We start from the raw sequence: 17,354 nt of genomic DNA on the forward strand, positions 1-17,354 counted from the left end.
ATCACTAAAGCTAAAAGTTTGAGGTATCCTCGTCTCCTTTCTCCACATACAACTTGTTCTTAAGCTTGTGGATACTCTTAACATTTCTCTTGAAACCACTCCCCCCCTTAACTGTTACAATTTAGGCCTTCATCCCATATTGCTTAGTCTACTTGAACAGCCTCAAGCATCTTTCCACTCTTTATTTTTCATTCAATCATCAATTCTCTTTCTAAAATACCAATTTGAAGTACCATTCCTTTTTTTAAATGTGAACATATTATCATATAATCCATATACAATTTATTTGTTTTTGTGGTAAGAACACAATGTGAAAATTTACTCTCTCAACAATTTTTTTTAAGTGTACAATACAGTATTGCCATCTTTAGGGACAATGTTGTCATACCATTTCTTAAAAATCTCTCATGGCTTCTAACTGCCCAAAGGATCAGAACTCTATTGTTTATCCTGGCATAAGAGTCCTCTGCCTCCCCCCCACTATCATGTCCTGGTCTGTTTTACCAGTTTTACCTCTAGCGAACTCCCCTCCCCCCTTACTTTGTACAACTAACTAAATGTTCAGTTATACCTAGGTTTCAGCCTCAGTGAATCAAAGTATGATTCAAAATCATGTTTTTGATGCTTCTATAGCATTAAATACCATGTTGCTACAGCCAAGAATATTCCTACATAATTTTGAAGATCTCGTCCAAACATCATTTCCTTTGTGAGGCCTTCTCTGATCTCTCATATAAACAATTTAATTGTTTCCTCCTCTTTAAGTAAACCTTCAATATAGGACTTATCACAGTGCAGTATAATTTATTTGTTTACTCATAAGACTGAATTATTCATGCCTGCAGAATATTTGAGTATCTAGCAGAGTACCTGACACAAGTTAATTGTAAAATACAGACTCAATATATTTGCTGAATGACCAAACATATATTGTGTTGAGTGTGTTAAGTGTACTTAACTATATTTGTTCAATGAATAATTTTTAAAATGTTTAGTACTGTAAATTCTTCAAAATATTCTATGTGATTTAATTTTAAATACTCAAATCACAATGTAAAAAAATGAGCAAGTGATTTGCCCATACTTATATAACTAGTTATAAAGCTAGTGATGCACATGCACACAACTTAAGATATTAAAATTTTTTTAATACTTAACCCTTAGTGTTTTAAAAATTTATAATTAAAAATTGTATCAACAAAAAGTCAAACTGCACTGTTTTACTAATTCATGGTAGAGAAGTGAAGAAGCACATCTAGTTTGATGGCCACAACTAGAAACAAGAAAATTATGAATGGGAAAGCTCACCAGTAAAGGCAAACACACAGGAAAGGTAGGAAATCATCCACACACAAATGTGACATCAAAACCAGTAATCATGAGAAGAGGAGATTACAAATGCATAATATTGGAAAGGCATTTGAAATTGCAAATGGGAAAATTTAAACAACTTTCTAAGTTTATAAACTGCTATTTCAAAACCTCATTTAACAGCAAACCAAAAATCTACAATAGATAAAGAAAAAGCAAGAAATGAAAACACTGAAGATAGTTACCAAATTACAAAAGAAAATAAAAAAAGAGGAAGGGAGGGAAAAAACCTACAAAACAAATCCAAAACAGCTAAGAAAATGGTAATAAGAACATGCATATCTACAATTACCTTGAATATAAATAGATGAAATGCTCTAAGTGAAAGACATATAGACTAGTGAAGTGGATGCAAAACAAGACCTGTATATATGTTGTCTACAAGAGATCCACTTCAGATCTAGGGACACATAGACTGAAAGTGAAAGAATGGAAAAGGGTATTACAGACAAATGGAATAAAAATAGCTGGAGAAGCAATACTCACATCAGACAAAATAGACTTTAAAGACTCTTAAAAGAGATAAAGAAGGATACTTACATAATTAACAAAGGATCAATCCAAAAAAGAAGTTATAGCAATTATAAATAAATACGCACCTAACATAGGAACACCTCAATATATAAGGCAAATGCTAATAGCTAAAAAAGGAGAAACCAACAGTACACAATGACAGTGGGGCATTTTAATAACCCATTATCATCAATGAATTTATGTCAGTAAACAGATGATCTAGACAGAAAATCAATAAGGAAATAGGCCTTAAATGACACACTAGACCAGAAGTATATAGTTGATATTTATAGAACATTCTACAAAAGCAGCACAATACATAGCCCAAATGCACATGGAACATTCTCCAGGATTATTATGTCCTGGGCCACAAAGCAAGCCTCAATAAATGTAAGAAATGTGAAATCATATCAAGCATCTTTTCTTTTTTTTGTCTTTTGTCTTTTTACGGCTGCGCCCACAGATACGGAGGTTCCCAGGCTAGGAGTCTAATTGGAGCTGTTGCTGCCGGCCTACACGAGAGCCACAGCAATGCCAGATCCGAGCCGTGTCTGCGACCTACACCACAGCTCACAGCAACACCAGATCCTTAACCCACTGAGTCAAGCCAGGGATCGAACCCGCAACCTCATGGTTTCCTGTCAGATTCATTTCCACTGCGCCATGATGGGAACTCCTCAAGCATCTTTTCTGACCTCAACATTGTAAGAGCATAAATCAACTAAAGGAAAAAAAGTTTAAAAAAACACAAACATGTGGAGGCTAAACAGAATGCTACTAAACAACCAATAGTTCGCTGAAGAAAGCAGAAGAAATTCCTAGACACAAATGAAAATACAATGATCCAAAACCTATGGAACACAGTAAAAGAAATTCTAAGCAATTGCTGGAAATTCCAGCAATATAACCTTACCTCAGCAAACAAGAAAAATCCCAAATAAAAAACCTAACCTTACACCTAAAGCAACTAGAGAAAGTAGAACAAACAAAACCCAAAATGAGTAGAAGAAATCATAAAGATCAGAGAATAAATGAAATAGAAAGAAAACTACAAAAAATGAAACTAAATGGTGCTTCTTTGAAAAGATAAACCAAATTGATGAACCTTTAGCCAGACTCATCAAGAAAAAAAGGGAGAGGGCTGAAATCAATAAATTAGAAATGAAAAGAATCACAAGTGACACCATAGAAATACAGGGGGTCTTAAAATACTACTACAGGCAAAACTATATATCAATAAAATGGACAACCTAGAAGAAATGGACAAATTCTTAGAAAGATTCAACCTTGCAAGATGGAATCAGGAAGAAATAGAAAAGATCAATAGGCCAATCACAAGTACTGACATTGAAACTGTGATTAAAAAATTCCTGACAAACAAAAGTCCAGGACCAGATGGCTTCACAGATAATTTAACTCTTTTCTAAGTTTCTGACAGAATTTAACATTTATCCTTCTGAAACTTCCAAAAATCTGCAGAGGAAGGAACACTCCCAAACTCATTCTATGAGGCCACTATCACTCTGATACCAAGACTAGACAAAGATACCACACACACACACACATATTATAGGCCACTATCACTAATGAACATAGATGCAACAATACTCAACAAAATCCTAGCAAACTGACCCCAACAATACATTAAAAGGCTCATACACCATGACCCAGTAGTATTTATCTCAGCGATGTAAAGTTTTTCAGTATCCAGAAATCAGTGTGATACCCACATTAACAAAACAGAGAATAAAAACCATATGATCATCTCAACAGACGCAGAAAAATCTTTTGAAAAAATTCAACACCCATTTATGATAAAAATTCTCCAGAAAGTGAGCAAAGAGGGGACCTAATTCAACATAATAAAGGCTGTATATAGCAAACCTGCAGCTATATTCAATGGTGAAAAGTTGAAAGCACTTCTTCTAAGATAAGGAACAAGAGAAGGATGTCTACTTTTGCTACTTTTATTCAACACAATTTTGCAAGTCCTAGCCATAGCAATCAGAAAAAATCAAAGGAATTCAAACTTGAAAAAAAGTGAAACTGTTACTGTTTGCAGATTACATGAGACTATAGATACAAAATCCTAAAGATGCTACCAGTAAACTACCAGAACTCATCAATGAATCCAGTTGCAGGATACAAAATTAATACACAAAAAACTCTTGCATTTCTGTACACTAACAATGAAACATCAGAAATTAGGGAAACAATTTGATTACCATTAGTTCAAAAAATAATATACTTAGTAGTAAACCTCCCTAAGGAGGCAAAAGAGCTTAGAAACTGTAAGATACTGATGAAAGAAACTGATGACACAAACAGATGAAACGATATACCATGCTCTTGGATTTGAAGAATCAGTATTGTCAAAATTACTATATTACCCAAGGCAACCTACAGATTTAATACAATCCCTGTCAAATTACCAATGGCATTTTTCACAGAACTAGAACAAAAAAAAAAATTTTAATTTGTATGGAAGCATGAAAGACCCCAAATAGCCAAATTCCTGAAAAAGAAAAACAGCTAGACGAATCAGACTCCCTGACTTCAGACTATACTACAAAGCTACAGTCATCAAAACAGCATGGTACTGGCCCAAAGACTTATAAAAGCAATGGAACAGGATAGAAAGCCCTGAAATAAACCCATGTACCTATGGTCAATTAATCTTTGAAAAAGAAGGCATGAATATACAGTGGAAAAAAGACAGTCTCTCCATTAAGTGGTGCTAGGAAAGCTGGACAGCTGTGTGTAAAAGAGTAAAATTAGAACACTCCCTAACACCATACACAAAAAATACTCAAAATGGATTAAAGACCTAAATGTAAGGCCGGATACTATAAAAATCTTAGAGGAAAACATAACACTCTTTGACATAATTCACAGCAGTATCTTTTTGATCCACCTCCTAGAGTAATGAAAATAAAAACTAAACAAATGGGAACTAATTAAACATAAAAGATTTTGCAGAGCAGAGGAAACCATAAACGAAAAGCCAACCCACAGGATGGGAGAAAAATCTTTGCAAATGAAGCAACCAAAAGGGATTAATCTCCAAAATATACCAACAATTTATGCAGCTTAATATAAAAACAAACAACCCAATCAAAAAAATGGCCAGAAGATCTAAATAAACATTTCTCCAAAGAAGACATATGGCTGGCCAAAAAGCATGTCAAAAGATGTTCAATTGCTAATTATTAGAGAAATGCAAATCAAACTATAATGAAGAATCACCTCACACTGGTCATCTTGGCCATCATCAAAAAATCTACAAACAGTAAATGCTAGAGAGAGTATGGAGAAAAGGGAACCCTCCTACACTGTTAAGGGGAACATAAATTCATACAACCACTATGGAGAACAGTATGGAGTTTCCTTAAAAGACTAAAAATAAAACTACCATATAATCCAGCAATCTCACTTTTGAGCAACTATCTGGAGAAACCCTAATTTGAAAAGGTACTTGTACCACAATGTTCACTGCAGCACCATTTACAATATCCAAGACATGGAAGCAACCTAAATGGCAGAGGAATGGATAAAGAAGATATGGTACAAATTTTGGAGATTAATCCCTTGTCAGATGCTTCATTTGCAAATATTTTCTCCCATTCTATGGGCTGTCTTTTTGTTTTGTTTAGGGTTTCCTACTATGCAGAAACTTTTAGTTTAATTAAGTCCCATTTGTTTATTTTTGTTTTTATTGTCATTACTCTAGGTGGTGGATCTGAGAAGACACTGCTATAGTTTATATTGGAGAGTGTTGAGCCTATTTTCCTCTAAGAGTTTTATAGTATCTGGTCTTATATTTAGGTCTTTAATCCATTTTGATTTTGTCCATTGACAAGGGAGTGGATAAAGATGTGGTACATATACACAATGGAATATTACTCAGCCATTGAAAGGAAAGAAATAACGGCATTTGCAGCAACATGGATGGGCCTAGAAATTATCATGTTAAGTGAAGTCAGTCAGGCAATGAGTCACAAACATCATATGCTATCACTTACATGTGGAATCTAAAAAAAGGATGTAATGAATTTCTTTGCAGAACAGATAATGACTCAGACTTTGAAAAACTTATGGTTTCCAAATAAGACAGGTTGTGAGGTGGGGGGATGACCTAAGGGTTTGTGATGATTGTTGTACAACTATAAATGTAATAAAATTCATTGAGTAATAAAAAAATAAACAAAAAAAAGAGACATGGTACATATACACAACAGAATATTACTCAGCCATAAAAAATGAAATAATGCCATATGCAACAACATGGATGGACCTGAAGTTTATCATACTAAGCGAGGTAAATTAAAGGCAAATATCATGTGATATCATTAATATATAGAATGTAAAAAATTATATAAATGAAACTATTTACAAAACAGAAATAGATTCACAAATTTAGAAAACAAATTATGGTTCCCAAAGGAGGAAGAGGGGACAGGGAGAAATTAGGAGGTTGGGATTAATATTCACACACTACTGAATATAAAATAATCAACAAGAACCTACTGCATATCACAGGGAACTCTACTCAATATTCTATAATAATCTATATGGAAAAAGAATCTGAAAGGAATGGATATATGCATATGTATAACCGAATTACGTTGCCATACACCTCAAACATTTTGAATCAAATATACTTTGATATAAAATAAAAATCAAGTTCAAAAGAACTAAACCTTAAGAAAAGGTAGTAGTTTTCAATTATTCAATTAGGCATATTTTGGCCTTTGGGTGATATTTCTACATATTTATCTAGAAATCTTATTTATAAGATTGATTACCTGCACTGAGCTAGTACTTGGTTGAGTTGTTAAATCAATTTGTCACTAAATGCTTAATATTACTAAATATATTTAATATTTAAACACTTAAAAAGGAGGCTCTTATTTAATTCTGGGAAACAGTATTTTAATTTAAAAGCAATAAAGCTGAATACCAGATATATTTATTAGTGTAGTGTCCATTTTGCTTGCAGACTTGCTTACAGACTGACTTTCAAAAAATGAGGCACCTCCTGAACGTCTTATCCGAGACAAACTCACTTTTACAAACTCGAGATTTATACTGAGTGAGTCTTTTCGACCAGTGACTGAAGTGGGTTCTTCATCCACATTCCCTTTAAAAAAACACATACAAATGAACACATTTTATATATATATATATATATATATATATATATATATATACACACATCTATTATCTACTAGACTAGAATATGCCATCTATCAAAGTCACTTAAGTGAGGTAAAAATTTAAGCAGAATGACCTAGTGATCACTAGGCATTCCCAATAATGCCTAATGGTCAGGTTGTTTAATAGGTCCAAGTCCATGAACATAATTGATGATTTTTATGTCTCTCAAACAAAAACTAGAACTGTCATGGAGTATGTGTGTCCTCATTATTTGTCTAAATAAGTCAACAGACATTCACTGATAACAACATCTTAACCATTTTTAGTGGTAAATTTGCACTTCAACGCCAGTGGAATTTAAGTCCACTAGATTAAAACTAATAAAGAGTCTCACTTTAAATGAACAAATATGATATACACACTTGAAAATTTTACTATTATGGAATATAATTTTTGATACATACAGATTTGGTTAAACATGTAAGTAACGTAAGTAACCTCATATCCAAAGAGGCTGCACAGTGTATAACTTTTAAAATATTGAGTTTTAGAATAATTGTTTTATATGCATTACTTAACTCATATTTCTAATTATAGAGATGGGATAGATATTATCAAGAAGAAAAATAAAGTTTCTGATCTTGTTTTATATCCATTGTTAAAGATGTCATGATATCCCAAAAGATCCAAGCTCGAAAAGATGTGATAAATTTGAAAAAGACACAAATATGCTAAGTACCTAATCCTCCTGATCCAGGTGTGAGGCCAGAAACAGCAGTTTTTTGTTTTCCTGCTCCGTATGGATGAAATACATAAAGGGAAAAGTCAGACATGCAGGCAGTGAAGCTCAACCCAGATGAGCTGCTGCTGGAACTGGTCAGGTCTGACTGACTACTGCTGTGTCGACTTCTGCCAAGAGGGCTGCCCAATCCCGACGAACCTATAGGGAATGCAAGAAATCTAGCATGTTTATAAGCCACGGAAGATTTTTAAATACCATCACTAATATATTCTCAAGAACTAAACATGACTTGAAAATAAAAATAATCAAACATTAATCAATGGATTTAAATCCTTGAAGTTACTAAAATGAGGAGTTAGATGTACTTTCCAATTAATTTACTCTGTAAACCAGGGCTGTATATTCTGTTCATCTATGAAATAATTACTTATACATAGGACTGGCCAATTCCACGGTTTCTTGTTTTTCTCCTTTGTTCTACTGGAGGCAGGCAGTGGAAGAGGTACAAAATAGCTGGGTTTTAAGCAAAGGGGAAGGAAAACAAACTGTAAAAAGTCCAAATCATACATCTGAAGCCCACATTTTCATAGAAACAGTGGAAATAGAGCAAGGTACACAAAAGCAGAATGTTAAAGATCTCTCTGTCTTAAGCAACCATGTGTCTTCACTGGCAACATTTACCATGGGTGCACAGGCTAATTCCAAATATGCTTCAAACATAAAAAAGATGAGACCATCTGAATAGAGTATTATATGATTTTGCCAATCCAGACTTCCTTTGGATTCATATATTGCATTCATGTATTTGCTATCTCACTAGAATGGATCACAGGAATTTAAAGTTTACCATGTCTGAAAGTGCACTCTTGACCTTCCCTCCCAATCTGCTTTTCTTCCAGTACTTCCCAACTCCAGGAACACTTCCATGCAAATAGCTCACCAGAAACCTGAGAGTTATTTGCCATCCTTCCCACTCTAACTTCCTATCATGCAAAGTATCCCCATGTCATTTCTATGTCTAACAACATATACCAACTCTATCCATTTCCCTCCATCTTGCTATTGCTATTCCAGCCTAAGCAATTATCTGTTCTAGGCTGCAGAAATGGCCAACTGCTCTTCCTGCTTCCTTCCACTCATGTTCTCCAATCAGCTCCCGCCCTGCAGGCTGGACTACTGTTCTAGAAGTGTAAACCATAGTCACGTCCACATCCCTGCTTAACCTTTCAGTGGCTTCCCTACATGACCTGGCTCTTTGCTATCTATCTACATCTTGCTCATGCCATATGACCTTTATTCACCATGCTACCCTTATACTAATTTTATTCTTTTATTTTTCAAAGTTGTCAAATTCTTTCCTACTTTTGCATTTTGTATTCTGTAACCTAGAGTGTTTATTCCCCAATTCTCTGCTTGGCTAACTCATACTAACCTACTTCATGTTTCCTCTCAAAATATGCCTGTTTGCTTATTATCTGTTTTTCCAAATTCAATTTATGTTCCACATTAGCAGGGACTATGTCTTTTAGCTAAGTTCACAAGAGTATATACAACTCCTAGCACTGACCCAGAAATCCATAAAGTTCAATAAAGATCCTTTAAAAGAATGGATACTGTCATAACCTATACTTCTTATACATTTATTTATTCTCATCAGCATTCCTTCTTGCATGTTTTATGATGATAAAATGTGAGGTCCTATTTCATTTTTTTATTTTCTAAAATAAATGTGGACATAAAATAGCTGTTCATTTTATATTCCTTTATGTATTCCTAGCATAATGCTTATATACTGCTATAATTATGTTAATAATTTGTAACATTTTGTCATCAAGAAAAAAGTGAATATCCCAATGAGAAATGGACATGGGCATATTTATTTCCTTCCTTCAAATAGCCAATAAAGTAACAATATAGATTAAAATAATAAAATACCATTTTAGTCCATCATATTGGTAATGATTGAAAATACATTTAAAGCACAATGGGAAGAATACAGTGAACTTGGTGTCCAAACACATCTGATGAAGACACAGAAAACTTACAGTTTTACTAGAGAGTTAAAGATAACAAACACTTTAAAAATGTTCACTCTCTCTGATGAATTCCTGAATAAACTTTATTTATTTATTTATTTATTTATTTATTTATTTATTTATTTTTTTAGGGCTGCACCCCAGGCTAGGGGTCAAATCAGAGCTATAGCTGCTGGCCTACACCAGAGCCACAGCAATGCAGGATTCAAGCCGTGTATGTGACCTACACCATAGCTCACGGCAACGCCAGATCCTTAACCCACTGAATGAGGTTATGGATTGAACCTACATCCTCATGGATACTCGTTGGATTCGTTTCCTCTGAGCCATGACAGGACCGCCTTAAGTATATTTTTAAATAAATGTAAAGAATTTATCCTAAGAATGTTTAAAAATATTTATATACAAAGATATTTATCTCAATATTATTTACAAAATAAAAACCAAAAAGCTCAGAGTTTCAAATACATGATTAAAATAATTGAATATCAAGAGTTCCCATCAAGGCGCAGCAGAAGTGAATCCAACGAGTATCCATGGGATGCAGGTTCAACCCCTGGCCTCACTCAGTGGGTCAGGGATCTGGTGTTGCTGTGGGCTGTGGTGTTCATCAGAGACATGGCTCATATCCATACTGCTGTGGCTATGGCCTTAAAAAACAAAAACAAACAACAACAAAAAAAGGTAAATACTTAATAATTTGGGAAAACCTGTATTTAAAAATTCTGAAAAGCAGAAGAGACTATTCCAATTATGCTTGAGAAAAAGATTATATATACACAAAAATGCTGGAGAGTAGGCAGAACTGATAACATTCGTTATCTATGATAAAGGGATATTATTTTCATTTTTAGTACTTTTATGTTTTCAATAATGAAAAATGAATTAATTTTATAATCAGAAGAATATAGTTTCAAAAACCAACGCTGCCACTCCATTATGTTGTTGACCACAGCACAATCCTTAGCAATATTTTGTAGCTAAGGACAGCAGTGGCTGATGGCATTAGCAAAAACTTTATTTCTGAAATATCAACTTTTTGTTTTCCAATTTGTTTTGTGAAAACGTTTAGAAATTCACACAGCAAAGGAATTGTTTTGCTTTAGCCATTTTTCCACATTACCAAATATTCCCTGGGGGCAGAATCAACCCTGGATAGGAACCACTGTTTTAACATTAGTTCTCTTATAAGTTCTCTCTTCAATTTTCATTCATTTTAGTCTCTCTTTAAAAAAAATGTTCTGACAAAATCTTTATTATTTGCATTTGTGAGCTCTAAATAGGATTTTTAGGACAGAAATGACACTATTAAAATGAGTTTTAATATAGTAAAGAGTGACTATCTCATCAGGAAATTATCACTTCTGTTTTTAAAACTGAACCTTTCGTGCGACAGGGATATAAGTAAGGTAACAAAATTTACCATAAAAAATATTTATAGACACACACACACACAATTTGATACACTTTAAATTCAGTGTGATATGAAATCCTCGATATAATATGACATCTCCTATTTATCATTTGCAACAATGATTATTCATAATGTAAAAACATAGCATAAAAAACTTTAAGAAGTACTTGAACACATTATCATTCATACTGAAGAGTGCTTGCAATATGCACATGCGAGCCAACAACAAAATACACTCAAAACTTTGACCTACTATAGACCTTCCCTATAAATACGCTAATTCTCAAATATTTTCCTTTTGCAAATTTAATATATATAATTACCATAAAGTAGTACTTGGCATTATGCCATTGGAATAAAAGAATGTTCTCACACCTGGTATTCCAGTTTTGCTTGCAGAGGTCTTTGATCCACTCTGAGGAGCATTACCTCCAGGGGATAAAGTCTCTGCAGGATATGTAGTCCCTAAAGTCTCTAGTTCTCCTCGGTTTGAAGAAAACACCAAGTCCAGGGATGGCAGCTTTAGCATGCATTCTACTCTTGATACTGGTAGGCAGCTAAACTTGATCTGTGAGGGCTGAAAAGTGCAGAAAGAAAAAAAAAAGTTTCTAGGAACTAGATGATTCAAAATTCTAAAAATTACATTTATTTTCCATTTCAGTCTACATATACCAAATTTATTATCTGACACTGAAAAAGAATTTTAATAGTCCTGTCTTTTTCAAACAGACATATGATACACTAACCAAAATGTATTAACAAAATGGTATCATTTTTAAAACTAATCATGTGAGGAACTCTGTCTAAGCAGTAAATGTGTAGATATTTAGGTAATTCCGAACGTTAAGGATGTTTATGTTCATATTGTCTATAATCAAGTATTTTAAAGGAAGTAATTTCCTTTATACTGAAATTTTAAAAGGCTGTTGCATTAAAGACTGAAGTTACATAAACTCTCAAGCCCTCATACATTACATGTTTTCTCAGCCCTTCAAAAGAGCTAGCGCATAACTCCAGAAGATCAGAATAAAGCTCTTGATGCTAATGTAACGTACCTTGTTTTATTTTGCTTTGCAGATCTTCAGTTTTTTACAAAGTGGAGGTATATGGCAACTCTACCTTGAACATGTCTAAGGGTGCCATATTTCCAATGACATCATTTTTTTAATTAAGGTAGGTACATTATTTTTTAAGATGTAATGCTAGTGCATACTTAATAGACTACAGTATAGTGTAAATATGATTTTTACAGGCATGAGGAAATAAAAACAGTCATGTGACTTGCTTCATTGCAATATTTGCTTTATTACAGTGGTGGTCTGGAACTGAAAGCACAGTATCTCTTGAGGTATACTCCTGAAGGCCTATACATAGGACTGAATTTTAGAGTAAAATTCTCAATAGGTATTATATAACTCTTAGGAAAACCTAACAAAGGTACTATTATGGCTTTATATCTCAATTTCTCTTTTTATCTACCCCAAAGTGACCATGATGACAAGAAACAAAGGTGCCATATTACATCATAAAAGGCATAAAATCCTAAAAAAAAGGGTTTTAACTTATATACTTTCACATTTGCCACAAAAGTATGATATCTCAACTTTGACAACTCAAAGATCTATGAACCTTTTCAGTAGAAAAGTAAATATACACATAAAATTGTATATATAATTCCCAAAGGTTCAAGCACCCTCTAAGCCATCATAGACATACTAAAGACAAAGACAACTTTAAAGGGAAATAATATTGTAAATGTTCAAATAAACTTTAGGGGGAAAAAACTTCTTTAAAACAAAAATAAATAAATGAGGTATATCACCTGAACTCGTACATAAACCACAACATCTACAGGGAAGGAAGAGTATGCAGATGTTGAAGATGATACTAGAGATGTTGTTGATTCTTCTATAGGATCTGGTATCTCGAAATGTCCCATATCTTCATCTTGTGAGCTGACAGCTGTTAAAATATTTAAAGTTTTACTATTAGGAAAAGGGCAACTATTTACTTGTTTAAAAAATGTTTTTTTGCATTTTAGGGCCGCACCCCCAGCATATGGAAGTTCCCAGGCTAGGGGCTGAACTGGAGCTATAGCTGCCAGCCTACACCACAGCCACAACAATGCAGGATCCAAGCCATGTCTGATGTTTACACCACAGATCATGGGCAACACCAGATCCCTGACTCACTGATGGAGGCCAGGGATGGAACCTGCATCCTCATGGATACTAGTCAGATTCATTTCCGCTGTGCCACAATGGGAACTCCAAGGGCAACTATTTATTAAAAGATCCTTTTCTATTATGCTAGTACTAAGGTCAAGGGTATGAACACAGGCAAACACTGGCTTCTGTAGACTATCTATCTAGCTATCTATATATCTTTCCCTATTCAAACCTCTTACTCATTCCTCTAAACTCTGATTCCTTGGTGCTATTATTAAACAATGTACAAATTAAACAGCAATCAATGCCTTTGCCCTCAAGGAGTTTCCAGTCCAAGAAACACACTAACACAGGACCTAAGGATGTGTCATTGACTAACCGTGGCCATGGAAGAATCATAAAACCTCACTAGGACATAGTTTCTTTATTTGTAAATGTGGACTGGATGGTCTCTCAAGTTCTTTTATAGTTCTATAATCCTTTCACATTTATCACTGAATATATTCTGTAATAATATATAATAGCATTAAGAAATCCTTCTAGGTAACAAGACCCCAAAACATGTGTGTTGTGCAAGTAAGTGTACAAAGAAGACACTCACTTGTATAATTCCTTTCAACTGGTGTGATTGGAATAGTTTCCAGAGCCTTTTCCAGAAAGTCTAACAGGCAGGGACTAATAACCATTTCTTCTGGCAATGACTGAAGTGCAACCCAGGCATATAACTTGGCTGTTTTTACTCCTCCGCTTCCTTTTCCTTTGGCTAGAACATTTACAAATGTGAGGTGAATTTAATAAATAGTTTCCATAAAACATACAATAATTTTGTGAGAAATCAGAATTATATGAAAGATTTTTAATCAGGTGAAGTACCTTATACTTAAAACCATACAAGAATGCAATAAAAATGGGCTGATAGAAATCATATATTACTGTTAGAATACAAAGATGATCAATAATGTATATTTAACACAACAGTTATTCCTACTTGCTCTAGGTCACAAATTTTGGTTCAACTTTTCAAGTTTATACTTTGCTAACTCTCTCATTAGTGTTACTTCAGAATTTAGTGTCTTATTTAGTATTATTTGATCCACTTAATAAGTAAGATATAGAGAACTCTAAAAATATTTTGTGGCAAGTGAGCAAAAAAATGTTTTTTAGGCCTTCTTATGTTCTTGCTGTTCTTACCTTGTACCTATTTATAATGCCTCCTTGCACAGGCTGCATTTCTCTTTCCTTCTACCTGACTGAATACGTTCTCATCACTAGAATGATTATAACAGCTAACTAAGATTTAGCTAACTTTAGCTTAGGTTTTCAACCCCAAAATGTATTAGAGTTTGTAAACCTAGGAAATAAATTCAACTTTTTGAGCTTTAACTTTCTTCACATATAAAATGGGGATTGTATTTGGCCTCCACGTAATGGACACAGATGTGTCTTGTCAATTTTAAAGTAATATAAAAATGTTAGACATTCTTATCATGATTATGGCTACTTTAAAAGATCTATGTATCAAATTCTATCAAAAAAAAAAACTTTTTCAGATACTTCTTGTCTAGTCCAGTGTTCCCTTTTTTGGAAATTCTATTACACACACACACGGTATTATTGATGTGGTATAGTAGCCAGATTCCAAAATAACTTTTAATAGCCCTAGCCTCCTGGTCTTCATGCTCTTGGGCAGTTCCCTCCCACACTGAATAAGGCTGGCCAGTATGATCAATAAGATATTGTGGAAGTGATGGTATGTGACCTCTGAGACTAACCCATAAAAGATACTGCAGCTTCAGCCATGTTCTCTTTTGGATCACTCCTTCCCAGGGATCATCAGCTGCCCTGTCATGAGAACACTCAGGCAGCCCACAGAGAGACCCATGAGGGGAGAAACTAAAGCCTCAGCTTGCCAGACATGTGAATGGGATTATGATGGAAGCAGATTTTCCAAACCCAGTCAAGCATTTGGATGATGCAGTTCTAGCCAGCATCTTTACTGCAACTTCATAAAAGATTGTAAAGTTAGATGCACCCAGCCAAAACTGCTCCTGAATTTCTGATTTACAGAAATTGTGTTTGAGATAAGCACCAAGTTTTGGATAATGTGTTATGCAATAATAGATAATAAATGTGGTTAAGTCCAATATACTCAGTCTTAAATGTCTAAGTTTGATGATTTCTAGATCATGTTCCCAAATCTAAACTGTAAGACTTTTCCTAAATGTACACAGATCTAAAAAATTAAGCAAGTTATTTAGTATATTGTTTAATTATTTTAAATTTTTAAAATTTTTTTGTCTTTTGTCACTTTCAGCGCCACACCCACGGCATATGGAGGTTCCCAGGCTAGGGGTCTAATCAGCGCTGTAGTCTCATTGGCCTACGCCAGAGCCACAGCAACACAGAATCCGAGTTGCATCTGCGACCTGTACCACAGCTCACGGCAACACTGGATCCTTAACCCACTGAGCAAGGCCTGGGATCGAACCCGTAACCTCATGGTTCCTGGTAGGATTTGTTAACCACTGAGCCACGATGGGAACTCCTATTAAGTTTATTTTAGCAACTGATATTCTAAGGTAATATCAACTTGAGAACCAGCCCAAACTAGCTGGCCCACACTTTCACATACGAATTTTGTACAGTCATTGTTGACAATTCTAAGTCCTTTTTCCCTAAACATGTGAATTTGAAAGAAAGTCTCAATAGAGCAAGTAGGTAATGACTAAAAATTTATGACAAAAAGTAAAAATACAGTATATTTTCCTTAAATACCTGAGGGAAGAGGTGGGGGTTGGGGAGGAAGTAAGGTGTTAGTCTTGCTCTGGACAGTGCAAGGTAAAGGAGGAGAAGGAGGAGATGTTGCACTATCTTTCATACCATACAGCTTGGACTCTTTAGAAAGTGTTCTTGGCAAGGAGGATCCTCTGGAGGCATTAGGTGATTCAGTCTTTAGAGTCTTGGAGTTGTAATGCAACTGTATCAAAACAAATAAACTTTCAAAATTAAAATTGTGCAGATGAGGAAAACCAAGAAGTGCACACAAATGTGGTAGGAGCCAGAAGACTTTACAAGTTAGCTCTGTGACCCCAGCAAGTTCTGTACTGGTTTTTCATTTTTAAAATTAAAAACGTTATTCAAGATACTTTAAATTCTAAACATTCTAGGATTGTATAATTCCAGAATCTAAAAATGCTGTACTAGCAAAGATTTAGTGAATACGTTATGACTCAATGCACAAAAAAGAAAATTAACTTATGTCAAAAAAAGGGGGAAACCTGCAGGTTAGAAGGTCTCATGTATAGAATATAGCTCTATTAGAAGTCTCATTTTAATGTAATTGGTGAAGAAAAAATATATATGATAGAAAATAAACATGGCTACTAATAATCTAATCCCTTATCCTATACATTTAGACTTTTACCTTTACATCAACTCCAGGAATATAAAATACTGTTGTTTCTAAGTCACTAGGCTTTGTTTGTAGAGATGATGGCACTTTCTTGCCAGTCATTAAATGGGTGGTGGAAGCATAATTAGTTTGAAACTTCTTCTTTTTTGAAGGAGACTCTTGATCTAAACTCCTGGAACTTCTATCATAACTCCTATAAATGGAAAAAAAAAAGTTTATCTTTTTGTAACACATTTATCTCCTATTTTGTTTAAAATCAAACTTTTATTTATACAGTAAGTGGAATGTAATTCTTCATTAATAAAGTTGAAAAAGTGAAACTCATCAAGGTCTCTAGCTAAACTGGCTTAATCATTCCTGCCATGGATGAGGTTTATGTTGTATGTTCCATAACTACAAGGGCAGTTACCTTTATTTTTTCCTGAGGTTACAGTTGTTTCACATGAACACATTAGGTTGAACCAAATGAAACTGCCTTTTACATAGTTGAAAACAGCTGAGTATTGGTTTATTGCAGTTGAAGCAAAAATAAATTAACATT

The 17,354-nt window shown here is 34.2% G+C and overlaps 1 protein-coding gene across 25 annotated transcripts in view; it reads right to left on the reverse strand.

Moving 5' to 3' along the window:
• The window catches only part of BLTP1 (bridge-like lipid transfer protein family member 1), a 199,021-nt gene that overhangs the window by 17,400 nt on the left and 164,267 nt on the right, over window positions 1-17,354 (reverse strand). For 16 of the 25 annotated variants that reach the window (XM_084972967.1, XM_084972968.1, XM_084972973.1 and 13 more), the window contains 7 exons: window positions 16,826-17,006; window positions 16,177-16,378; window positions 14,003-14,164; window positions 13,056-13,195; window positions 11,609-11,810; window positions 7,781-7,981; window positions 6,845-7,024 (listed from right to left, as the gene is read on the reverse strand). In XM_084972967.1, the coding sequence (XP_084829093.1) occupies window positions 6,845-7,024; window positions 7,781-7,981; window positions 11,609-11,810; window positions 13,056-13,195; window positions 14,003-14,164; window positions 16,177-16,378; window positions 16,826-17,006 (1,268 nt within the window). The remainder of the gene's footprint in view (window positions 1-6,844; window positions 7,025-7,780; window positions 7,982-11,608; window positions 11,811-13,055; window positions 13,196-14,002; window positions 14,165-16,176; window positions 16,379-16,825; window positions 17,007-17,354) is intronic. The other 9 variants (XM_084972972.1, XM_021101634.2, XM_021101631.2 and 6 more) reach the window with 1 other exon arrangement.

This window comes from Sus scrofa, chromosome 8, assembly GCF_054392235.1.
Source record: "Sus scrofa isolate SSC_HxYL_T2T_F1_AM1 chromosome 8, Sscrofa_HxYL_maternal_Yorkshire_Landrace_v2.0, whole genome shotgun sequence".
Taxonomy (NCBI): Eukaryota; Metazoa; Chordata; class Mammalia; order Artiodactyla; family Suidae; genus Sus; species Sus scrofa.